General features: G+C 38.3%; 1 protein-coding gene across 17 annotated transcripts in view; it reads right to left on the bottom strand.

Moving 5' to 3' along the window:
* Positions 1–27,743, bottom strand: part of PARD3 (par-3 family cell polarity regulator) — a 448,279-nt gene that overhangs the window by 378,637 nt on the left and 41,899 nt on the right. For all 17 annotated transcript variants that reach the window (XM_033067619.1, XM_033067689.1, XM_033067626.1 and 14 more), the window contains exon 2: positions 21,658–21,759. In XM_033067619.1, the coding sequence (XP_032923510.1) occupies positions 21,658–21,759 (102 nt within the window). The remainder of the gene's footprint in view (positions 1–21,657; positions 21,760–27,743) is intronic.

The raw sequence follows: 27,743 nt of genomic DNA, 5'->3' as shown, positions 1-27,743 counted from the left end.
CAAATTTACTTCAAGTGTGACAGACTGTGGAACACTGTGGTTCTCTCAAACACAAACACTTTGTGTTTGACCTTGCTCTCAATAAAACCAGAATGAAAGCAATGAAAGACAAATGGTACAAGTTATTGCCACCTCAATTTTCTTTGGTTTTCTTTTCAGGAAACAATTCCATGGAATTTCTTTGGTTTTCTGAGGTTTTTCTTTTGTGGCTTTTTTTTTTTTTTCAAGGAATTAGCAAATGAAGTAGAAAACTACATTATGAAAACTTTCCATAATTCATTTTAAACGTCATCAGCACAGGAACAACTAAAGTGTTTTTAAGTTTACAGTAACCTTTCTAACCATTTCTTTATTATGTATAGCATACAGCAGATCTAAGTTCAAGAGGCTGTGTAAATTTTTTTTCTGACCAGTAGGAATAACCATAACCACCATCCTGTTCTACACTGCTTCTTTCCAACTTTTGGTCATGAATTCTATCCTATGCTTTGGAAACCACTCGAGGAAAGATTTTTGAAACCATTCCCATTCCTACAAAAGTTCTGGCTCTACTTGAATATAAAAACAAGAGGAGATAAAATCCATTGGTGCAGGAGGACAGCTGCCATATTTGCCATCCTGAAAATATAACTCACTGGACTGTAATAACAACTGGAGTGCTACAAAGGTTGACAGTAGAGACAGGCAAGGAAGGTGAAGTCAGGTAGTCCTGTATATATTAGGAACTGTTTTGATTGCTTAGAGCTAAATAATGGTGATGCTAGAGCTGAGTGTTCATGAGGAAGAATCAGGAAGAAGGCCAATAGGGCAGATATCCTGGTGGAAATCTGTCACAGACCACCAGGTCTAACCAGGATGAAGTTGCAGAGGAAATATTTTATAAGCAGCTGACAGAAGACTCAAGTTGCTGGCCCTTGTTCTCATGGAAGACTTCAGCTTACCAGATGTCTTCTGGAAATACAGCAGAGCAATAGTCCAGGAGCCACCTGAGGTTTATGGAAGGTGACCTCCCTGACACAGCTGGTGAGGAAGTCACCTAGGGAAGGTGCCTGTTGGTCCTGTTGTCTGTAAACAGAGATGGACTGATGGGTGATGTGATGGTTGGAGGCAGTCTTGGGCACTGAGATGACAAAATTATAGTTTGCAATTCTTGAAGAAGTATGAAAGAAGCAGAACTGCCACAGGCAGCAGAATTGTCACCTTGGACTTCAGAGGGGAGACTTTGGCATGTGTAGGAACGTGGATGACAGTGTCCCTTGGAAAGCAGTATTGAAGCACAAAGAAGTCCAGGAAGGCTGGACATTCTTCAAGAAGGCACAGAAGCAGGATGGCCCTACGTACTGAAAGAAAAGTCATTGAGGAGAAAAACAGGCCTGACTAAACAGAGAGCTTTGGTTGGAAGTCAGGGGGGAAAAAGGAGAGTTTATGACCTTTGGAAGACAAGACAGGTTACTCAGGAGGACAAGAGGGATGTTGTAAGATTATATACCAAGAAAGTTTGAAGGACCAAAGCCCAACTAGAACTTAAATCTGGCTATTGTCATGAAAGACAATAAAAGTGTTTCTATAATTACATTAGCAACAAAGTGAAGGCTATGGAGAATCTCCATTCCTTACTGTATGCAGAGGGAAGCATAATGACAAAGGATGAGGAAAAGGCAAATGTACTTAACATCTTCTTTGCCCCAATCTTATATTAAAGAGCAGTACTACAAGTACCCAGTCCCTGAACTGGAAGACAGGAATGAGGAAGAGAATGAAACCACCATAATCCAAAGTAAGTAACCTGTTACTCTGCTTGGACACACTCAAGTCTATGGAGCTGGATGGGATCCACCCAAGGGTACCGAGGGAGCTGGGGGAGGTGCTCAGTGAGCCCTTTTCCATCATTCATTAGCACCCATGGCTAACCAGGGAGCTCCCAGGTCACTGGAAGCTGGTAAATGTGATGCCCATTTACAAGAAAAGAGGCAGGAAGATCCAGGAAACTACAGGCCAGTCAGCCTGACCTCAGAACTGGGAAATGTCATGGAGCAGGTGATCTTGAGTGCCACTACACAGCACATACAGGACAACCAGGGAATCAAGCCCAGCCAGCACTGGTTTATGAACAGCAGGTCCTGCCTGACCAACCTGATCTCGTTCTATGACAAGGTGACCGCTTACTGCGTGAGGGAAAGGATGTGTCTGCCTAGACTTTACTAAGGCTTTTAACACCATTTCCCACAGCAATCTCCTGGAGAAACTGGCTATCCATGGCTTGGATCGGCGGGCTCTTTGTTGGGTGAAAAACTGTCTGAAAAGCAAGGCTCAGACCCAGTGGTGCTAAATGGAGTTACATCCAGCTGGCAGCCAGTCACCAGTGCTGCTCCCCAGGGCTCACTATTATCTCTATTGTCTGTTTAATACTGTTTGTGGGGTTAAATCTCCAGTGCTCTGGGCACCAATTTCTTTGAGTTGTTTTTGTAAATGAGCAAAGCAGTTAATAGTTGCTATAAAGTTATTGCAGAAGCACATTAGTCTTAAAAGCAAAGTCACAGATGTTAAAATCCATGCTAAGCTTTGGTATAAAGTCCCAGGTAGAAGCAGAAGCTGCTCCTGGAGTCCTGATGTTGCTGCAGCAGCTCCTGTCTTCATCTCAGGTGTTGATGATGGTGGTGAGAGAGCAAAGCAAAGCAAAAGCAAATGGCAAAAGCACCAGCTCTCCCCAATGCATGCTCTTATAAAGAAACTTCCCAACAAGCTAAGACACAAATTTGAACCACTATTTCTTAACCTATTAGAATTCTAGTTTCCTAACATGCCAGGTAGCATATAAACTATCCATATGGTCTATCTTGTTTTATCTGAAAAATGTAAGCAATATTCTTACTATAGTTCTATTATGTCTGAAACTATGTTCCTGAAGCCTCCATGGAAAACTCTAGTATCTAAGGCTATGTTTTTTAACCTTCACTAGAACTCATACTTTTACTCTGGCATCTGAGACCTTTTACTCACTAAAAGTAATTAAAGCTCATTCTAAAACGTACTTACTTCCTTATTCTAAAACTTAAACTTACACCTCTACTTTATGTGTGAGTGCCTTAACATACTTCAATCCATCCAAGGGTTTTAATTCAATCCCTGCACTCTGATTCCTCTCTGAAGAAATCAGAGAGAGACCTGACTTGCTGGATCCAACAATTGTTATCAATGATCTGAATGAGGAGAGATTGAGGGCACCTTCAGTCAGTTTGCAGGGAACACAAAGTTGGGCAAAAGTGTTGACCTGCTGGAGGACAGGAGGGCTCTGCAGAGGGATCTGGACAGGCTGGATCAGTGAACAGAGGACAGTGGCCTGAGGTTCATCAAGGCCAAGTGTAGGACACCGCACTTAGGTCGTAACAATCCCTGCAACACTGCAGGCTGGGGGAAGAGTAGCTGGAAAGCTGCCTGGAGGAAAGGGGACCTGGGAGTGCTCAATACAAGCCAGTCTGTGCCCAGGTGGCCAAAAAGGCCAGTGACATCTTGGCTTGGATCAGCAATAGTGTGGCCAGCAGGACCAGGGCAGTGATCGTGCACCGGTACTCAGCACTGGTGAATCTTGAGTTCTGTTTCCAGTTTTGTCCACCACAGGAAGGACACTGAGGTGCTGGAGTGTGTCCAGAGAGAGGCAACAGAGCTGAGGAAAGGGCTGGAGCACATGTCTTAGGAGGAGCAGCTGAGGGAGCTGCGGGCAGTGTTTAGCCTGGAGAAAAGGAGGCTCAGCAGAGACCTCATCACTCGCTGCAACTACCTGAAAGGAGGTGGTAGCTAAGTGGGGGTCTCTCTCTTCCCCCACTAATAAGTGCTAAAACAGAAGGAAATGGCCTCAAGTTGGGCCAGAGGAGCTTTAGATTGGATCTTAGGAAAGATTTCCTAAGAAGGGGTTATCAAACATGCGAACAGGCTGCCCAGAGGAGTGACTGTGTCACCATCCCTGGAGGTACTTATAAGACTTGTGTATGTGGCACTTAGGGACACAGTTTTGTGGTGGCTTTGGCAGTGCTGGGTTAACAGCTGAACTGATGATCTTACAGGCCTTTATCAACCCAAAGGATTCTTTGACTATATGATTCTAAATCTGTAATGCACTATTTATGCTTTTTTATTATTTTTTTTTCATTTCTTGACTATATCTAATTCATGTGAAAGGTAATTTTCCTAAGACTGACAAGAAAACTAAGATCTTGATTTTTCAGTTTTAAACTTAGACCACATGAGACATCTCACTATTTCTGACCCTACTGAAAACTGGAGTAATAAAGCCTGTGGGAGAATAGAGAAAATTAAAACAACATCGATTTTTCACAAAGAAAGTACCCTAGAAGAAAAGCTGTCAGTCACAGATGACAAGAAGCCAGTTACAGCAGAAGCGTGAAATGTGAGCATCACTCTCTCACTACTTTCTATTTATTTTAAATAACAGATGAACAGTCATTAATATTTACTGTATTTCAGATTAGTCAGATAACACAATATTCAGCCTGAAGTCAGATTAGGCAGCAGCTGGTTAGATGGATGTCATCTGTCAGGGGACTGTTCTTCTAAAAGCCACTAATACTGTCAGTGAAAATTACAGTCTACAAATCAAAAGAACCTAAGTGTTTGAACTGAAACACATATGAAATCAGACAGTTCCCACTGGATTTTCCCCATGTGCTATTACCTCCATGATCAATTCACACTTCAAGTGACAGAAATTGCTGAGAAAGCAAAACATTGCTTGCTTTCTATCTGAGAAGTATACTTTGAGCCAGGGGACATATTTTTAGATAATTAAAAATATTTTTCTTTCCTTTTGTCAAGAAATATTAAAATCAGCCTGTTGTAAAGCAAAAAGCTCACTCACTCTTGTACAGGACAACAGGGGGTAAAACTTTGTTGCTATTACAAAGCTGACAACATCTTGGAAATGTGATTAAATCCTTTTCCATTAGTAAATTCTGTAACATTAAAATGCAACTTCTTCTAATAGTATTAAAACAAAAACAAAGACCATTCACTCAGAACTTCAGTGACTGTTTAAAATTCATGTCAAAATATTGCTTATACAGCACAAAAAACTCCCACAAGTTCTATACTAGGCAAGGATCATCATTCCACAAAAACAGTGGCATAGCACTTAAAATGTACTTTTAAGTACTGAGAGGTACTAAAACCCTAATTTTCTGTTTCTGCTAAAGTGCTGAGAATATGAGCATTTTGAAATGGAGTGTTATAATACTTATATCCAGAAATCATTCTTCTTTTTTTTTTTCTCCCATCTAGTTTGTATTTAGCAGGCTTTTCCCCCTGTAACTGGAAAAAAAGGCTAAACCTAGAAAGGTATTATTGCAGCTGACAACAGTGTCTTTTGAAATGCATCATCCCCATTTTGAGGATACAATGCTTTACAATAAGCAGCAAAAAAACCTGCATGCATGCTGCTTCCTTGCTAATCAGGGAATGCCACCAAGAATTTTAAATTAATAATCAGTGTGCAGCAGTGCTGGCTGGGTGCCAGCAGGATGCTGAGCTGGTACAGGAGGGTGGGCAGATCCCCACTGGGCAGCACTTGGAAGGCGAGGCAGGAGTGTACCCTCGTGGTGAAGGCAGCTCCTGCAGACCAGGTTGTGACAGCACTGAGTGCAGCTGGAACATCCTGGGACAGTCACCAGCACAGTGGAGGCTGGACCACAGCATCTGCAAAGAGATGCCAAGAAAGCTGGGCTTAACCAGTTTAAAGAGGAGGCTAAAAGAGAAGATTGTTGCTGTCATCTGTGACCTAATGGGAGGGGAGAAAGAAAACAGAGTTGTGATCTTCTGAGAGGTGGCACAGAAGTGGGAGGAGATGCAATAGTCACACTAATTACAACACCAGGAAGTCAGATGAGGCTTTGCAAACAATTTTTCACCTTGTCAGCAGAAACTGAAACAGGTGCACAGAGAGGCGGTGCCATCTGCAGCCTTGGAGATGCTCAGATCCACACTGCACAGGACCTGTTTGCAGCAAGGGGTTGGACTTGGCTCCTCCAGAGGTCCCTTCCAGCCTCAACCATCCTATAGCTCCATGACTGTTTTGTTTCTTACTCTCCTCAGTGCCTACATTTTAAAGCAGATCAAAAGCATTCATCTGGGGCAGGGTGAGTATTTCCAGCTGTGAGAACTTTAGTGAATACACACAGAACCTACCAGGTCAGCATACTGCATTTGGCCAAACTTAACCCAGTCTTCTGTGGGTCTCCATCAGCCCTTTGTGGGCACAAGCAAGAACAAGGACCTGCCTTCCCTTGCACCTCCTTCCCTCTCAGCATTGGGTAAGATCATGCACTGCCAAATGGAATGGCCAATTGGCCATTTTGCTCCCTTGGCTAGCAGAGCTGGACCCCTGAATGCCTTTTTCACCCAGCTTTCCTAAGGGAGACTCATTCTTTCCTGTAATATCCAGAGCTCTGCTGACAGCAAAGCTGCTCCCAGCATCCAGAGTGCTCCTTGCAGCAGAGGCCATTGTATTACCCCTTCTCCTATGGCTTGTCCTTTTTTTCTGGCAGAGTTATCAGCACATTGACCCCATTTGTCACAATCAACAATTCCCAGTGGTGAAGCCAGGGAGAGATAGGAAGCACAGACATGGCCAGGTCACACTCACCTGCAGCACCACCACAGTCTTAAATCAGCTAAAATCTGCCACAAAGCCACACTTTTAGAAATCAAAAAGTATGGTCAATCATGTTAACTCTTACATGAATTATAACAACAATTACTCAAACAGAATTAAAAATAATAGCTCAATTTAGATCAGATGAACCTCTAAATTGTCAAAATAAAGCCTAATATTTTGCTTGCATTAAAGAAATCACCAATTAAATTTGAAAACCTCCTGGCAACGTGCTGTTATTTTAACACCACAACAAAATATTTCTTGAGATGGTATGACTGTATGTAATACCATAATAACTTCCAGGACAAGGCACCAAGAGAGGGAACCCACAACTCTGGAAGAGGACAACTACTCTCTCAATGCACTGAAAATCAGCAGCAAGGAGGACACTAACCAACACCACCACAGCAAATTCCATCAAGGCACCATGATTTACACTGCTGTGGAAACACTCCAACACACACATCTACCACAATCTCCATGAACAAGCCTCAATAAGAAAAGGAAAACATGAATTCAAGACTCACAATGGCCAAACTTCTCACTATCATTCCACTCTGCCTCGATTTTACTCTGTTTAACTGAAGGTGAGTTACTGCTTCACCAGCTACAACCCACCTCACCCTGCTGTGACCACAGTTTTAATAATAATAGCAAACCACTATGGTTAACAGCCTGCCAGGCTCCACAGGGAATGAGTTTTGCTAGGCCACTTTCTACCAACAACCCAGCTGCCAGAGGAACCTACACGCTCTTATCTCCCAGTGCTCTGTTACACATCACATGCTTTTCCTCTTTACATGCTTGTCTGGTTTCATTTTTTTAAAAAAATAGGATCAGATTTTTCACAACAAATCCTCAGGCTGACACTTAAAGCTGATTTCCTTCTCCCCAGAGAAGGCATTCGAGATACCCTAGAGGATTCAAAACAAACTCTTGCAAAAGATAGGAAGAAAGTCACTAGATGAAAAGTAATCACAGATCATGGTTTGCAAAAATAACATCTGAAAATTAAATGAGAATAATTAATTTTTCTTTACTGCTTAGTTATCTTAAATATCTTAAATGATTACAAATCATTTGATGGTGGCTGGTGCTACGGCTTTTTGCTCACCAGACCTGTCACACACCAATAGTCCCGATCCTGGAATGTCTACTATATATTGATGTGAAAAACATTTTTGAGAAACCCCTTCCACATCCCCAGCCTTCTCACTGCCATCTTTTTCCACTCTGTTTCTTTCTGATATGACAGCAGAAAGTGTAACTCATAGGCCTTTGCCTGCTCTCAGATGCTCATAACAAGGGATCTGGAACACTCCTATTAACTGAATCATATTTAAACACAGGGATTGGAAGATTTTCTAACAACACCCTCTTTGTATGTATTGTTCCACATCTGGGATAGCGGGCAGTGAACCCCACATGGTTCAGGAGTTATGGAGCTTGAAAGAAAAGAGAAAAAAGGTTTGTCATCTCAATTCTGTAGCACTCCATGCAAGAAAAATAGGAATATTAGTGAATAAACCACAAATCTGCAGTCTATGCAAGCCTTGTATGAGCATGGAACTTTGCCAGGTTCCAAAATGCTGTAAGCAACACATAAGTAGTTATCAGGAAAACAGCTTCAGAACTTAATTAATCCACTGAGGCTCCAGCCCATGTCCCACTAATCAGTCAGCTGGCGATGACAAAGAGAAGTAGGACTTGAGAGGCTCTCACAAAACAGCTAAAAATAAAACTGGATCTGTTTTTTATGTTCCCCGGCACATAAGGATTTTGCTCTCAAATTTTTACTTATTTATAGTTTATACTTCATGCAACTGACTTTGTTCTTCATTTGAAAGACAACAAGAGGCAGCCATTTCTCCTAAAACTATCAAATATACATTATGTTGCATAATACTTCTACACCTAAGAAGACCAGCCTACATATTTCTGGAATGTAATTTCCATCCAGATCAATCAATATGACAGTATCAGCAGCCAGTGAATGTAATTACCATCATATTTTCTACCACAGAACAGATAAGCCCAGGGAAAGCAACAGAATAAAAAAGTGATCTGTACTAATAAATAATTTGATGGGAAGATTATCTTGAAAGAGATTCATTGCTACATCAGGAGATTGTTGGGTTTGAACGAACACTTTATGATTTTTCATTTCTAGTAAGTTAGCCAAGCTAACAAAAAAACCCCACAGAACAGCAAGAGAAGCACAGCAAATTGCCTTAACATTTTTTACATCACTGTAATTCAGCAAATGTAAAAAATGCTTTCTCAAAAATGTTTTCAGATTCTTATTACTATTTTACCAGTAATATAATAATTTTCACTAGGGGGGAGGTCAAAATGAAATTTTACCACAAAAAAAGGAAAATAAGAAATTAAACTGCAAAAAAGGGAGGTCAGTGATACTAAGGCCAAGGAAGCAGAAAAGGATTTTGCAGCATGCTGTAATTTTGAGACAGACTTTGATTGATATCAATCTACCAAAACATTTAAAAAATAATTTTGGCTTGCCTGCTTGTATAAGCAGAAGCAGAGTCTTGCTCCTCCAGGGAACCACCCAAGTAAAACCACATATATTGTGAGCAGCAAAGTCTACTATTGTCTCCTAAAACAGCAAAGACCAAAGCAGAGTTTTAAATACTCTCAGATGTCAAACATCTATTAGAAAAACGTTTAAAAAAAAAAAAAAAAAAAAAGAGAAAGAAACTCAATCAACAAAGAAAAGCATTTTTAAGTAACATTTCTCCTGGTGCTGTAACTGAACTACTGCTCACTCAGTAACCCAGCCTGGAGTCACACTGTGCTGAGCAGAATTAGGTCTGGCTGGTTGAAAACTGATCAGATTCTGGTAACTTCAAACCCATAATTTTTAAAGTTAACAGTAACAAATGCAGTTGTGTTTTGTGTTCAACAGCCTTTCCAATACACATAGAAGTAGTTGCCCTTGCGGGAAGAGGGGGAGGGCAGGGAGGAGGTAAAAATGGTTTTGTCTCACTTAATTATAATGATCTGAAGATTGAAACAAGACCAAGCTTGCAGGAAAAATTAACTTTTCTTACAGTTAACTGGAGCATTTAGAAGTGGGAAAAATACGTTCTTGAGTTAGAAAAGCCTTTATTCAGATCTTTCCAATACACAAATGTTGATCAAAATGGACCTTTGTCTAGAGTGCTTCATTTCAGATGTATCACCCACTAACATACTGTAACCAAGCCAAAGTAGTAAAAGTCTCTTAAAACTAATTCTGCATCTATGAGTACTGCAGTTCAGACACACATCCCTATGAATAAGAATTTTAGCAAAGCACTTTTTCTGGAAGTGACACTGGAAAAGATTTAGCTAAAGCAGATGATTTTTTTTTAATTTTCAATAAAAATAGAATGTAGAAGACTAAATAATGAAACCAACAAGAATACACATTCAGGATTTGCTCAAGTAACAGCCTTAATTCAGTAATTGAGCATATTTTTCATTAACCACTAGAGGTCACACAGTAACCATGGCAGACATCCAAAAGATGAGTGGACTCAACAACCTTATGGTCTGTTAAAATCAAAATACAGGGATACTCATTGATTTGCACTCACAAATGAAATTTTGAAATAGAGTTGCCTAGTTCCCCAAACGATTCAGTGAACTTGAATGTTCACAGATGTCATTTAGCATTTAACATCTTCATAAAATTGAGATTTATTATTTTACTTCTAAAAAACACATCAAATAATGGGTGGGGGTGCAGCAGGATTGTCAGAGCTTGCAGTGCTTTTGAAGGTTTTCCTGATTTCTTCAAATATTTCCTCATTTGAACTTCTGGAACTTCAATTCAAGTAAAACAGCTTCAGCTATATCTGTAATTAACACTAAAGAAAAACACTAAGCTGGACTATTCTAATATTTTATAGTGAATTTATTGCTATGTAAAATGAACATTTTAACATTCCAAGAACAAGAGAAATAGTAATGAAACCAAATATGATCCCACAAACATAAAACACATAGTATTTTCAATCATACCAAAGTTTACACTGGACACAATAACTGGACTCATTCTCTTAAATCTGAATGGATATATGCCCTCAAAATTTAGACGCAGTCGGAACAGTCGGGATCCGAAAACTACTTGCTTGCAAGAAATTCGCTTTAGTGCTACTGAAGATCTAGTCTGTTTCAAAGCATTTGAAGAAACACTATTTGCAAAGTGTTAAAGTGCTTTATGATGTACACAGCTAATTAAAAATCCCCTGAAAAGCTCATTGAAACCCTTCAAGAAGTTGCACACAAGTGCAGAGTGAGAGGTGGATCAGTCAGTGATCCCATACGCCTTCCATAGTAGAACAAATTTTAGAGATCAGTATACGAAGATATTTCATGAACTGACTAAACTTTATTCCATTTACAACAGTTGACACTGCATCTTCTCGTTGGAGACATTTCATTAAATTAGATCCCAGCAAAATATAAAGAAAGACCTGTGTATGAAAGTCTTTTACTATGGCAGAGCAGCACTGCCAAGGCACTAAACTGCCCTCTAACCCAAGAACTGGTCCCACCAGAACAGGTGCTTCTGTTGACTTGCATTACCTGTTCTGGAATAAGTAAGATATTTCACTCCCTAAAGCTCTCAGTCTGGTACATTTCAACATTAAAAAAAGAAAAATAACAACGAAGAACAGTGGAACAGCTGCAATCTGAATAATAATTTCAAAAGTTTCAGCACCCATCATGTTTTTCAGCACAACAAACAACACTGCCAAAGCTCACAGGACGCATATTGCACTATAGGAGAAACTCCTTGAGACAAAACAGAAATCATAAACCACATCTTAAAAGCAGAAAAGATGAAGACTTTTCTCAGTATACATCTATGTAGCTCTTAAGAAATATTACAGAAAAAAAAAAAAGAAATCCAGCTTTACCTGCCCACAAGCTGGTATATATACACATACCTACAGACACACAGATTGCAAATCAGGAGAGATTACTTTCCGCTTCATAATAACACAGCAAGATTTACTCCATAAAACTTCAGAAAGCAAGAATTTTTTTTGAGGAATATCCAAATACAAACCTGCTTTTTCTGTGCCTGCCTCTTCTGAGCACCCAATGTAGCAGACTTAAAGCTAAGAGACTTGGACTGTCTCCTAACTTTCACTGAATCTCTCCGGCGATCATATGAAAAAGACGACGACTTCTTTGTAATTTTCCTCTTAGGTGTGTCTGCCATTTCATCCAAAGTATGGTTACCTTCAAGTTAACAGCATCCCAAGAAAATAAAAGTCAGTATCATCAAGCTCCCACCAAGCTTGTATGAAACAGTCTTCAATCCTACAGGAAATCTGGTAGCCTGCAAGGAATTAAGCCCACAGAAGAACAGTTTCAGTTGTTCCAACAGGTTGTAAAAATGAAAAAAGCCAATGGTTCTGCAATGCTGTCTGTCACTGAAGAGCAGGCAGAGCTCCTTCTTGCTGTATAAACTCAAACAGGCTTCAGCAGTGATGCTAATCTGAAAACGTAGTGACTATCCTGCTGAGCACGCTAAAGGTGAACGGGAGGTAGTTCCCTGCACACCAAGAGGGTGTGGAAGTACACCAACAGGGTGTGGGGATGAAGCAGAAGACTTTGGTTCAAAGCATCTTCTTAACTCCTTCCTCTCTGGGCTACTGCTGGGAAGTCAACTGAAAAGTCAGAGCTCCCAAAGAAAGACAGCATTATTTTTTTCTCTTTGGATCTAAGGCCCTTTCTGAAGAAACCTTCAGCATGCAGTAAGCACCCCATTAAATACATAAAGGGCTCTGTTCTAATCTAATTTAAATATTCCCTTCTCTGCTTTGTCAGTAAGACTATTCATGCTACAAACCTAGGAGATATTTCAACTTCAAGTCAACTAGAAAATAAAGCACCTGACTCTGAACCTTACCATCCTTCCTGGGAAATAACTACAGAGTTATTGCAGTCTCTTAAGACCTGTTGGTATCAATGGATAAGAGGGTAATGAATTATCATCCTAGTGACAGTGTGGGAACCTTATCAGACAGCTGAGATTGCAACTTTTGTACCAGGACTGTGTTTAGGTAGGAATGTTTCTCTTGCATAAGGTATTAGCCAAGGAACTCTACAAGGCTGTAGAGCCCCGAGTTGCTGCTCCTGATTTCCATTAAGCAAAACACATCCAAAGAGCCAAGCTCTACAAACCATTTAATCCATGTTGAAAGACAAGGAGGAAAACCACCTTTGACAAACTTAGGCACTGTCTAGGGTCTTTTCCAGAAACTTTTCCTTATTTTATTCATGATGTTACTTCGCGTACAAAACAACTGTGAATAATTTATAGTTGCCGGATTATCCATTACTATAATTAAGCTCTAATATGGGTCAGTCCTCTGGTGTATGAGTCTTACACCTCTGTTAGGAAATATCTGTGAAGCTGGAACAGCATTTCTTTTAAGACCTGCTGATCTCAAGGAGTAAGAGTGCGGTGTTAATGAATCCCCATAACTAACCTTTCTTACAACTTCCTCCTTTGCTGTAGAATGAATAATATACCTCTAGGACATAGTGATATTGCTAAAATTAACCAAAAACTATCAGAATGTTAAGTATTTATTAGCTATAATGGCCTAATTCTGGATTCACTGCACATTTTAGTGGAGATTTACACTGTGAAGGATTAGAAAGCACAACTTTATATTATCTGCAACTATATCTAACCAGTGAATCTGTAACTATTACAAGATACAGAAAAAATCCATTATTAAATATTTTTAGTACAAAGTCTTGCTTAATTGTGATGTGCTTATAATACTGTAGAAGTCATTATCCACAGTCACATACTGACCTTCAGTGTTACAATATTAGACACTTTGACACAATCATCATTTCAACACACTGTGGTTTTCACCAAAGTTTAGATTAAAGAAACTTTTTCTCACAAACTGAAATCCTACTTAAATTACCAGTTTTCATGGTTTAAAAGCATCACTTTTGGAAGAGTTATAATAAGCAGAGAATTCAGTATTATGTGCTTGCAAACCACAACACCTCAAGAAAAAATATATCCTTCAAAAGTTCATGAAGTATCTACAGCACTTGATAAACATCAGAGATATTCTGATGAAAATTAAGGCCAAGGACAGTTTGAAAACCTTTTGCAGACAGCTACTCTTATGACAGTTTCACTTGATGCCCCAGATCTTGTGCTGAAAAAAACAAAGAACCACTTCTCAATATCACCTCTGATTCTACAGCCATCTATGGTTTGCTTCTTATAATGTCTTCTCAAGGCTGAGATCCTGCTGCATTCAGACATTGCTGGTGAAGAACATTAATCTGTACCTGAAGTCAGTGTTGGCATTTGCTTTGTGCTTTTTGCTAGTTCTACAAAATCTTTTTTGGTTGCTTGGATTGGTGCTGGAGGAAGCAGGGGCTCACCACCAGCACACACAGCAGAGAAATCCTCCCACCCATCCCCTTCTGCACCCCTTGCTGCACCACAGGGATCACTGCAGCAGCTCCACAGCCACCAGCAGCCTTGCTGCACTGAGAAGCAAAGTCTCAGCCCATTCATGTTCCCATTCTTCCTCCTCTTCCTTCATACCTCAACCACTCCCAGATGCAAAATCCTCTCCCTTTCCTCCTCAGCTTGCCTTTGGTCAACTTACTGTACTCATAAAATTGCAGAAAAATACTCATTTAGTTTTGCAAGGAAGAGTCTTCTGCCACCTGAGTGAACAAATCTGCTGCAAGATGGGGTCCAAAGAGCCCTCTGGTCATGAGGCCAGAGCCCTCACAAGCCAAGCAGCAGGACTGGGATGAAAGTACTGGGGAGAGGCAGAAACAGGGCAAACTGCTGGAAGCCTTCTGAGACCTGGTTTTTCCTTGCACGTAAACCACTGTGTCCAGAGGTCCATTGCAAAATCAGACACATTGTCCCAAATGTAAGAGCTGCAGAACTCATTAGTTTGTGTATTCAGTTAAAGCAGTCTCTCTCCAAAAGAACATCACCTTTGCCAAAATGATATTACATCCACCATGGTATTGTCTACTCCCTGCATGCTCTGCAACTCTTCATGACCAGCATTCACCATCCATGTTCGGTTTCCCACACAATAATGGAATTTGTCACTCCAGTATTCAAATCTCCCTTCTCTTCTTTCAGAACAATTGCAAATATATTGAACAATACATGCTCTGTTTTCCATTTTCCAACCAGTTACACATCCATAAAACCCTTCCTCTTATTCCATGCCAAGTCTGTGGGGGTTTTTGACTGTACTAATCCAGTCACTGTTGCTCAGGTCTGTGTTTGTGCTGAGAATATAGAATAATATTGTGAGATATGACTTTCTTGACAACACTGTCATGATCTTCTCCAGTATATCATATTCATGCATAGGCCTGCAGAGGACAGTTTTAACCAAAATATTAATTTTCAGAAGTCAGATTAACCTGCAGATCTTCAGATCTCCATGGAAACTGACTTACGGATTTACAAATGTCAGTCCTTTCCTACCTGAAAGTTCTTTGTGCATCAATACAACTGTTTGAGCCTTACAGGAAAGGAATTAGAATATTGCAATTTATCCCAAAAATACACAGCAAATCATGAATGGAAATGCAGTCACCACATAGCTAAAAAAACTAAGTGATGATGAGATTAACAACTTGAAGAACAGTGCTGAAAGAGGTGAAAAATTAAGAACTACAGTTAGGAGACTGCATTTAATTACATCTAAATATCTCTTAGGGATTGAAAAATGCATGCTCCAATATTTATGTATTATGACCTTTATTTCCTCACTTCCATAGATATATGATTAGGTATTAGTCTCATCCATTAACATTGTGAAATTAAAATCTAGTTTACTATTAGAAATACTACAAGCATTTAAATTCCATTCTTTGACTGAAAATAATATTTATATTTTGAGAATGTTATTTTCAAATATATTTTCATTAAATAGCAGCTAGGAATAAAGGTTGTGTAAATACTTTGATTTTCTGCCTTAGATTCATCAGCAAGACAGACCTAAAAATCATCATGTGGCCATCCCACCAATGAGTCAATGGTGTTAATGCAAAAACACCTGGTTTAAATGGACACATTCTGTTTCTACCAATTTTTAAAATTTCAGTAAAATAAAATTGTCAATATCTAAAAACATAATTAAAATAAAAACCGCTGTCAAACAGTAGATGACATAAAGAGCCCATTGTTCAAAACCTGAATTTTTTTAACAGAAAATCATGAGGTTGTTATATGATGGGTTTCTTTCCCAGTATCAATACTTTCCCAAGCTTGGTGGTTCAAGCAGTTATTTTAAGCTGCTACAAGAAAAGAACGCCTTATGCCCAAAATGTGTTTGCCAAGTCACTTGTGAGTAGCAACAAATTGTTTCAAGGTCATCTTGTTTTCCTGGGATACTGGGAATGAAGACACAGAACAAGACGAGAGAAGTTGCACACTGTGGCACAAGATAATTTTCAACTATTGCCATGATCAATTTGATAGAAAGGTTTTGAAGGGAAAAAGCATATACCAATCATGGTATTATAATAATCCTATTTCTGAGTAATTTTTGGAGTATTTTAAGGTTTTGCTGTCAGATTTGCTGCATGGGACCTAGAGAAGATGTTCCTTCATTCACTCCAGGGTGTTAATCTGTTAATGGCAGAAACAATAAGCACAAAAAGTTGTTATTCTCTACCCATGGTTTTAGGGTTAAATTCTTAACTTGGAGAATCAAAGAGAAATCACATGCAAATTCAGCTGCAAGTTTGCTTAAATGAGGCAGAGACACCCAAAACTTGGAATAAACAACACAACTTTGAGTATTCTGATTATGTGCTGATGGAAATCTAAAGATAACACAACTTTATCTGCACAGCTTTCATTGACTTCAAAAGCTCTTTAACATTTTTGAGTGAATGAACAGGCGCAGGGTTACCAGAATCTCATTCTTTGTAACAGCATCCTGCTGTCACTGGCCTACCCTGAATTTACTACAGAAATAGGGTCTTTTATAACCGCCCTTAAAAATAAGAGTGAGAGAGCAAGAATCAATAGCAGCAGGATATTGTGATCACAGCCCTCCAGTCCCCAGCTAGCCTTTAACCTTAACATTATAATGGATTTTCTCAAAATAGCCTTATTTCTGTGCTTCCAGTTAACATTTGTTACAAACAAAATATAGTCATTCTTTCCAAACCCACATTTTGTGTATCACATGCCTCTCTAACTCAACAGAGCTTTCCAAGAGGAAGTAAACAAAACAACAGTATTATTTAGAATTGACCATCTGTTTTAATACAAAACCCCAAAGTTCATCTCCTTTCCACTGCACTGGGAAAAGGTCCTAATATATCTTCATATTATGTGAAGAAGCTGTTCAAAGACTTTTTCCCACTAGAAGTCTTCACACTTCTTCACACTTGAAGCAAGCAGGCACTCACTTCATAATAATATTAATAGAATCTCTGTAGGTCTGTTAAAAGCAGATGCAAATGAAGCACAATTGATTTCCCTGAATTTCAGCTGCAGTTTGCTTACTTAACACAGTTAAGTCTAACTCATCAATGTTTACAAATTCCATTTCAGCACAGATCCATGAAATTAATCTCCATCTCATTCTCACCAGAAGTATTCCACTCAAACCAGCAACTTCTTGTGTGTCTTTCTGGGAGGTTCAAAGTTTGTCTAAGTAGCACTAAGCACCAACATCACCTTGAACTTCCAGTGACCTGGGCCAGACCTAGCACCACACACACACAAACACTGTGGGAAGCAGGAGACTTCACTCCAGACAAGACCAAACCATATTCCTCTGGTTTTTATCTCTGCACTCAGTGGGTGTAAGCATGAATTATGCAGGGTGAAGAGCTGACTGAATATTTGAAAATGTTCAGTCAAGCAAAGAAAGTCCATGTCTACCTTAGTTTAGAGAAATAATGCCAGGCTGTAAATCTAAGCATATACCAAATTACTGTGGTTATTTTTAAGAACCAGTGTTGAATTTAACAGGACAGTGATGAAGGAATGTAAAAGATGCCAAGGCCTTTAACATTTACACGTTGTTAATTCCAAACTAATCTGTCAAAAAATAAGCATATTGGAGCAAATGAATTTATGAATAACTAACATTAGGTTTATACCTACATTGTTTCAAAGTAGCTCTATTTTCCCATCACAATCAGTGGCTGTTAATGGCAGATCCTTGTTCTCTTGGTAAGAAATAAAACTCTTTTTCACCAGTATAGCTATGCCAAACACAGACATTTTGATCTCTAAAGTTTCCCACTGAGCAACAGTCTGAGCATTTCTATTCATAAAAAAATTACATATAATTGCAAACAAATTTTATTTTCAAATTCTTCAAAATACAATAAGTATTTCAGTGAGAATTGAAATGTGAGCAAGTTATATTCATACACACACTTTGGGTTTGTTGGCTACTTTTTTTTTTTTTAGGAGATTACACCACAATTTCTTCAATATTTTTTCATGGATAAACAAGGATCTACCAAATCCCAGGATAAGCACTTCCATATTACACCCAAAGTATGAGAATTACTAAAGTATCTACGTGCCTCAGCCTAGTTGAAGAAAACACAGTTAAGGATGGTTGGGTTCTGTTATTTTTCTGCAGTTGGGTTTTTTTTTTTGGTTTGGTTTTTTTCTTGCTGCTGAGAATGTCTGCCTACTAAAAACTGAACTGAGGTCATCAAGTATGCTATCATCAAGTTGGAAACTTATCAAGATGACATATGTTTTTTGAGAGTCTTCATAGAGAGGGCTACTTTTGCAAGTTACAGAAATCTGAACAAAACAGGCTATTAACCTATCTTGAAAATATTGGTCTAATCACTAAATGCACAAGAAATCTGTATTTTTAAAATAATGGAAGTAGGTTAAACAGTTGACTAAATGCTAGCTGAAAATAGAGTCTTGTTTCTTGTAGCCAAATATTTTTCAAAAACAGTAACAAGTCAGCCGATTTGTATTCACAGAAATACATAAATTAAAAAATACTGGTATGTTTCCACTGAAAACTTTCCATATTTCCATAGTAAAACCTGAAAAAAATTACATTTCAATACATTTTTAAAGTTCTCTAAAAAAAATTATTCAAATGAACATTTATTACTTTTTTGTTTATAAAGTTATTACCATTAACTGTATTAACCAAGCAACTTCACATGCAGTGATATTGTGTAATATAAATGTCCACATCTTATGCTGGCTAAGTTGGAGTGCTTTATGCCCTTTCTCAATGAACTATGTTAAAGGGCTTAAGAAAAGCTGTTTCAGAAAGGAACAAAGGAACAAACAGCTTAGCAAAATCAGTTTTTCCATGTAGTTTGTTTCAATCTTTGCTCCTTTTTTTAAGAAGGAACAACACTGAGCATTACAAATTATTCCAGAAAACAACTGGCTAACCCTTACTCATCCATTCTGTTTTAGTAAATGACAAGAGAATAGCAAAATATAGGGAAGAAGCAGCTAAATAAAGTACCCTACCAAGCTGCATTTTAATGTGAAGGACGCCATCAAAGATACTTCTCCCATTCCTTTCAGAACAGCTGCTCTAAGGGTCTTTGTATTTGTTATAGGACAGAACATTTTCTCCATGGAGACAGTGGAATAGGAGTAAATATATTCTTCACATCACTTAAGTGTTTTATTTTACTATGGCAGTTGACTATACAGAGCAATAAATCCATCAAGAGGACAAGTGGTCCTTAGCTGCTCTGCATTCTGTATTGTGCTGATATGACACTGCACAATTATAGCATTAAAGCACCACCAAAGACAAAAATTACATTTGTCACTGACCCTTAAGTCTAAAGAACCACAGTAAGAGCAAACTGATTTTCAAAAATACAGATGTCAGGTAGTAAATAACACAACAAACTTCTCTTCAAGAATATAAAGAAGTTTCTTGTGAAAATGAACACTGAAACATTAAGTGTTCAGCTTTCCAATTATCCTAGACATTTTTGTCCCAATTTTAAAAAAGAGAGATATAGGCAAATGTTTAATTTTAAGCACAGCTAATCCTACAGACCTCAGTAATCATTTAATTACATGTTTAGACACCATCTGTTTAAATGCTTTTTTACAAGTTATGTTTAAGTGTACAGATACAAAATATCCCTAACTGGAGATATATTCCAAACTTCCCATTTATGAAGCTTGTATTAGGTTCTAGCAACACAAAACCAGTTGAATACACTTGCTACAGGGGCAAAGCTAACAACACAAAACTAAAAGGAGCCAAGAAGGTCAGCTGTAAAACACACTACAGGAAACTAAAAAACCAATTACTAATGACCAAAATACTTGAAAAGACCCAAAAGTGAAGGTCAAGCAAGAATGACTAATTCAAGGATATAAACCAGTACAGCACAGTGCATGTTTATATTGCACCTTCCTAATCAATGCTGCAAGCTCCTTTAAAAAAAGGAAATTTAACTCATAGGTGCCATCAGCAGAGATGAGCTTGGCAAATGCAGAGATAAATACTACTAATTGCTAAGTATCTTGTCCATCTATACACAAAAACAATATTGTAATAATGACTTTGCTTGCTTCAATTGCAGTCAGACCTTTTCAGCTATTAGTCACGCACATAAAAACACCCACAGAGTTTCACTGTGAGGAATTACCCCACTTGGAGGCAGCAAGGCAAGGTAACATCCAAAGAATAAGGTCTTGAAATCACCAGAATTCAAACTTCTGAGAGACAGAGCATGTGAGAAGCTAAGAAGTGCATTATTCAAATAAGTCTCTGTGTGTGTATATATATAAAAATATTTATATTTAGTGACAACTTGCACCAGCCTCCCTGAGGCCTGTAAGCAAAAGCTAAACTAATCACACAGCTGAGCACTTCAATATGAGATAACCAACTAGAGGTTTTAATTAGCTTTTCATGAAATCTTATCTGGGCACTATTTTTATGGAAGAAATTCCTGAAAACTCAGCACTGTTACTCTATACAGCTTGAGTAATCCCAACATTTCAGACAGTGAGGAGTCTTCATGTCCCAAGACTCCTCACATAATTTTTCTTTATAAAGTCCTGGTTGAAATAACCATGTCAATTAAGTTTTGTCACAAGAAATAACTACAGGCAAAGTATCTATTTCTGAAAAATTAGCCTAAGAGTCATCATTTGGCCAGTTTTCAAGGAGCCTTCACAGTGCCTGTTCCAATAGAGGCAATTAAGGATGCTTTCTGTGAAGGAGTGTGGTCCCAAAAAATGTTTCCAGACTGAAGTCTGTATCAGGCTCAGATGCTTTCAAGGACTTCAGCAAACACGTGTGGCCTTCCAGAGAAAAGTGGCACATTTGCATAACTTTACAGTTTGCCACAATATTTCTTACCTACATGTTTTTGAACAAGAAATTCAAAGATTCTTGTATCTATAACTTCAAACAAATAGCCAACAAACAAAAGGCCTCTCAGTTGACTGTGGTCTAAATCTCTACTTAAAAAAGAATAAAAGCACTCAAGGCCCAGCAGTGTATAATTACTGTCTCAAGTTCTGTGTAACTAGCAATTCCTCCAAAAATGACTTTTGGATTAAACAAAAAAAAAAAAAATCCCAACACTCAATATTTTAAAACCAGCATGGTTTTTTTTTTCACATATTTAACTGGTAACACAAAGCTACAACATCAGCTCACAGATGTTTTTTTTTTTTTGCACATTAATGTTCCACTCTTTGAGGTTTTTTCATCCTTGCAGTCTCCTTTTCCTATTCGAACTGCTAAAGAACCAGAAAGGATGGAAAACCCACTATTTCAATTTAAAAAAAACCCCATGACAGTAACCAATTTCTCACATATGTCAGGCAAGCTACATAAAAAATGTCTAAAATCTCTGTGCTGACTCCCACTTTGGGACATGTGCAGGAAACACACATCAGTGATGTGCAGATGTGCAGCTTGTGCCACGCTGCTTTCATAGCCATTGGTACTTACACGGTCTTTGTCATCAGCTACATCACAGAGAATGTCATCAAGATCCAAGATCCCACCATCCCCGTGCTCCAGTCGATGCACTTGTATCCAGTAGTTTGGATCCTGCATAAAAGAAGAAGGAAATAGTATCAGATTATCACATGCCAACAGGAAAATGTTATTCTACCGTATAGTCTGCATTGCAGTCCTGCAAATGCTTGACATCAAACATCTAGTTAGGTCATAGTTCTGTAAATAAATGTAAATTGAGAGGTAAAGCTCAAGTTCTTTTTATAAATTGCCTCAGACTAGATATGTAGTCTTCCCTCTTCTATCAGATCTGCATGAGTCACAATTCAATCACTGACACTTAGGACTCTGACACATTCCCAATATTCCCTGCATAAAAGGAAAATACATTGTCCTCAAAATAAAGCATGTCAGATAGTGGTCAACAGGCACAAAAGGTTAAATACAGCTGTAAAAGGCATGAGGTTTTATAGAACAGCTATAAAAAGAAACAAACCAATATTTTAACACCATCAAAATGCTTACTACCTGCCCTTTGCTAGGGGTGGTAAACAGAATATCTAAAACTTATATCAAGAACACTTTCCACATCTAAAATAAAAAATTATATATACCCACAGATACATATATGCATACAAATGTGTGGGTGTGGCTTTGTGCTTATACATGTGTCTAGCAGTAACTGGGAAGACTGGCTTTATAGTATTTATTATTACTTTTGATAGGAAAGGAAGCCATAGGGAATAAGGTTGTGTCCATAAAGTGCCTCCAGCATAAGACCCAAGTGCTGGTTAGTACTCAGTGTGCTATTCTTAAAGGATTTGTTTGCTAATGGGGGAATGTTGCCCTGTAAACACAGGGTCTGATCACGCTACATAATCCTGCTTCTCAAATACACCCCCCAGTGCCCCAGGCTGTTGCACTGTGTATCACAATAAAAGAGCTTCCTTGCTTTTCACTGAGAAGGCTGCACAACGTTTCTGCTGGGAGGACCATCAAACTTGCATCAACTTGCAAAGTTCCTGACTTCCTAAAAATAGCAATTAGCATCGGCCTTTTCAGGTATGGTGTCTAGAAGTGATGCATCAAACAAACAAAAATAATAAAAACATCACAGCAAAGCCAAACCTGAACCTAACAAAATCCCACCCACACTAAAAATAGAAGTCATAAATAAATAAATAACCTCCACCCTAAAAGGTTTGAAAATATTTTGATTTCTTAAACATGGAACAGGACAAGAAATGGGACTCCAAAAATTCCTCTAAATCCATATATGTATATAAATCCTGACAGAACATGCTGCATAAAAGAAGATCAAGAGATATTCATCTTGGTTTTGATATCCTAGAACTCTATGTATTTGCACATAATATATATGCATAGGTCAAATATTTTGTAGATATTTGATAACTATGAAACTTCATTGCTTTTATAAGTACATCCTCCTTAAATACTGCTTCAAGTCATCATCATCAGATGATCAAATTTCAGAATTACATTTTACAGTCATTAGGCTAGTCATTTCAAAAATTAAGTTACAGACTTTTTTCTATGATTTCTCTAAGTAGTAAATATCATTAACTGATTTCTTCTAAGCAAGCACTTATTATACAATTAACTGGATTTCAAGTATGTGGGTTTTTATGCACTAAACAGACTTACTGTTGTAGCATATTACAGGGGATAACCCAGTAGATATTTTTTAAAGTAAAGATTCAGGAACAATTAAAAATGGTCATTCATTATTCACACTGTCATGCATACAGAGGTGCCTACATAGCTGGCTAATACACAAACCTGCTCTGTAAAAAAAGGTACATAGTGCAAATAATAGGATAAACTTGTAAAGTTTGAATACTCCACTAGTATATACAGGTTGGACAAAGTCACCTGTGTACACCAGAAATCTTTCAACATTTCTTAACAAACACATTCAAAGGGAAGTCCACTGAAGAGATGCCTTTGTAAACTGCTCTCAAATTTAAAAAAGATCCTTCCTCATCCTCCAGCCCATTTTTAAAAAAACTCCTCTACCGCTAATAACTACAGCAAATACTGAAACACATTTGCAAAGACCAAGACTCAGAAGACACAAACAGACAAGCTGTGAAGCACCTTGCACTCCTAAAGGACTTGACTGAGGTTTCCTCTGCTGAGATTCCCCATCTCAAAGCTAAGCTAGAATTGAACCATAAGCCAGCCTTCACTACAAAATCATAGATGCAAAACCTAGTTTGGGCTTTAAGAGAGCCTGATCCCTCATACGTCACCCAATTCACCATTTTTGTTCGCAACAATTAATCTTCTTACTGAAGAATGGAAACATTAAAAACGGATAACTGCAATACTGACTCAGTGACCTGACTACATCCATCAAAACAAACAGCACCCAAGCTGAAACTTCAATATCCATGTATCCTTGTTTTTTGCTTCCTACCACAACTATTTCCTACCTCCAAGGCAAATGTAAAAAAACATTCACGATTACAGAATCAATAGCAGAAACACCCATTCCTAAATCACTATTGTGCTATTTCAGCATGCACAATCTACTTAAAAATAGCTTTGATATATAAGCTGCATCACTTCTGCTAATTACTTCCTTTAAAAGTTTCTCAATATTGCACAAGAAGTTTTAGATAGACTTCATTTCTACTGCATCACCTGTTAGTACTGCCATAGCCTGAACTGCTCTGGTCGCTTTTCCTGTCAGACAAGGTCCTGATACAAAACAATACGTGAGCAAGACCAGACAAGAAATATATAAAACTAGTTTGGCAAGAATTTACTCTGGCGGGATTTGGTAAGTAAATATGAAATAACAATGCAACTTTTCATTAAAGCCCTCTCCAAACATCAGAACAGTCTTCTCTTGAGGCCCTTTTACTCTATTAAAGGTTTTGCATAAATCAGGGATTTGGTGGGGGAGGATTGGGAGGGAAGAGAGGTCTAGGAGGCAAGGGAGTACTCACATTGCACAGAGATTAGTTACACCATACTGGGGGAGGAAAAAAGAAACAAAAAAAGGAAAACAACATGGAAACCAGTGATTTTACCAAGTTATGAAAATCCACAGCTATTTATGGTGCCAACTTTTAGCAATTATTTCTACATATTATATAATATATATACATTCTATATATTATTCAAACAACATGAAAAAAACAAACTTTATAAATGTTCACATTTAAATTCCTGTTCTGTGAAGTGTCTAAAATGAACACAATGTACTAGAGTCAGCTCACATGCACTGTCTGCTAAATATGAAAGAAACTTCAGACTTGATGCAAATTGGACTTTAAGTACTCCTACATGGATATTCATGGCTTGGTCAAGTTGTATTTCTCCATCTCAGTCAGTAAACAGACATTCACGATTCCCTACGCAATAGCAGTAATGCAGTCCTCAAACATTTTTTGAACCAGTCAAATAGACAGTTTTGACTTAGACCAGTTCCTAAACTGGAAACTGGTTATTTCCAATTTCTGGAGTCGATATCTTTTGACATTTACTGGAGTTGACATCTGAGACAAAGTGGTCCAGTTACCCCTTCAGGACACCTGAACACCTTTGGGATCACCCTCTCTTCATGGCAGTGCAGGGCTCTCAAGTGAGACCTCAAAAATGAGGGACTGCCACCAACACTTACCCACAGTGATCTGCTCAGGGCACATGTATAAGGGTGTTTACACAAGCTAAAAGGAAAATGTCTTCTAGTTATCAAACAGAAAAAAAAATGCTAACTACATCAAGTCTATAAGTCAAGTTTCTGTAAAATAAACAAAAAACAAAAAAACCTGAAAAATTATGAAACAAATTTTTTTAAATCTCCCACAAGTTTTTCAAGAAACCTGCTTCAGTTATGGTTTAGTCAGACACAATGCTGTTGTTTTAAAATCTGAATTTGTATATTAGAATCAGATTTTCATATTTTGTCAATAAAACAAAGCTACATTTATATTCTTTCACTGCTATCATTATGCAAAAAGGTTCTGCACTCTCCAAATCTGCAACACATTTAGACAGAAAAACAAGTGGTGATAGAGAGCTCATTAGCTTCACTGCTCCACCAGTGTTTAAGTTAGCAAAGTACAATTATTTTGAAAAAGCTGCATAGATGCCTTTGTCACTAGTTCAGGTAGAAGAACCAGCAAGTTCACTTCATTGAATACAAGGATAGAAGTAACGCTAAACCTGATTTATAATATCCTCATTTAAATATTGCATCACTCAGCTCAAGTCTAAGCAAGTCAGATCTCCCGTTTCCTGTCTACACCCATTTAACTCTTCAACTTGACTATGATTATAAAGGTAGTTATGATTTAAGCTCATGAGCATTACATTTTCTAATCCTCAGCAATGGGAGATAAATATTTGCTAAGTGAACACCAGCACTGAGACTGGAAGCAAGAGCACATTACAAGGGCAGTAAAAATGCAGGCATTCACATTCTGTTTATTACATAAAATGACCTAAAAAGCACAAAGGAAAAACTGAGAAAACCATTAGTTTAAGTAGTATCATTCAGCGTTCTGTAGTTAACAATTTCATGTTCCCACATAATGGAAACAAGGACCATATGTGGAAAACAATATCTAGAAATCAGAATGGAAAGAGCAATGTGTTCTTAATGACATAGGAAGATTTCTTATTCCTTTACATATAAATAGGTGTCTTGGTTTTCACAAATGTACCCTTTCCAAAATTATATTTAAATATTTAACATTAAAAGTAACAGTAAATAGGATTATTCCTTAAAATACGTTGTCCCTATCTTACAAGAAGACGGCACCACAAACCTCCGAGAAGTAGCAATCTATTTAACAGAAGGCAGAAAATCAGGCTCCTAAAAGCCTGATGAACAATGCTTGGTGTTTACTAATTGTGCCCACTACTGCGATTTAATCTCACCTGTCACCAGCAGGATGTCCTGAAGCATCAGAAAAGCGACATTAATCTGCCTGGTTACAATTACGTACTTGGAGCTGGGATGGCAGAGGAGTGTGTGTGTGGAATTTGTGTGCTGTTTGAAGCCCATGCAGAGAACACTACTGAGGGAGGACACCAAGCTTTCCCCAGGAGCTCTTTGTACTTTTTAACTTTGCCCACGTTTCCCAACTGCTTTACCCTCCAGTTGGGTGCAGATCAGTTGCCACTACAATTTGTTACACATCTGGAAATCAAGCAAGACAGGTATTTTTCCCCCCCACACTCCTGTATTTTCTAATCTGTTCTGGCCCAAATAGGAAGTGTATTTTTTACCACATAACATTCTTGGAAAATGAATCGGCTTTGCCAAGCTGAGCTCCCAGAAGCTGTCTGTGCCTATCAAGATCATGTCTCTAGAACTGAAGTTATTTAAATTTAGATAACATTTATAGCTTTTTGCTTTAAAACATATCCTTATATGATTTTTAAAAATCACTACCAGCTGGACAGTTGTACACAGTTGTATTTCAGTGTAACACTCAAAGGAAAACAGACTCGCCAACAGGAGAAAAGACAGAGTAGAAGCATATCCAAGTATGTCAATATAACTTTGCAATTACAGATGAGGAGATAAAAGGAAAGTAAGTATATATTATTAGTTTCTGCTTAAAATCATCTGGAATTCAAAATTACAAGGCCATGTGTGTGGCTATTTTCACTGGATTGAGTTTTTTGAGAACAGATAAAGCCTTTGTGGCAAGAATACACCCAGAAAAAAAACTAACTAAATCACCAGGCTGGGGTGTGTACTGGACTTGTCTGTTTAGCAGCATATGGCACTTGGGCGTGTTAAAGCAGTCTGAAAGGAAACTATGGTTAATAAAAAACTAATATATCTGAAAATTTGCCAGTGAATTCATTCATTTCCCTGTCTAGCTCTGTGCTGCAGGCGGGAACCATCCACACAAGGAGTCAGGTGCCAAAAGACAGCCATGAAGGCTTGCAACGTCAGCTGGCTTCCAGTTACGTTCCACAGCCTGAGAAGCCAGCAAGAACAAGTCCCTGGGTTTCAATTGCATCTCCATCCCATCATCTGTCTCCTCGAATTTCAGGCACGAAGATCTGCTGCATAACACCCAAGAGCA

This window comes from Catharus ustulatus, chromosome 1 (assembly GCF_009819885.2).
Source record: "Catharus ustulatus isolate bCatUst1 chromosome 1, bCatUst1.pri.v2, whole genome shotgun sequence".
Lineage (NCBI taxonomy): Eukaryota > Metazoa > Chordata > Aves > Passeriformes > Turdidae > Catharus > Catharus ustulatus.
This window is presented reverse-complemented; position numbering and strand designations above follow the sequence as displayed.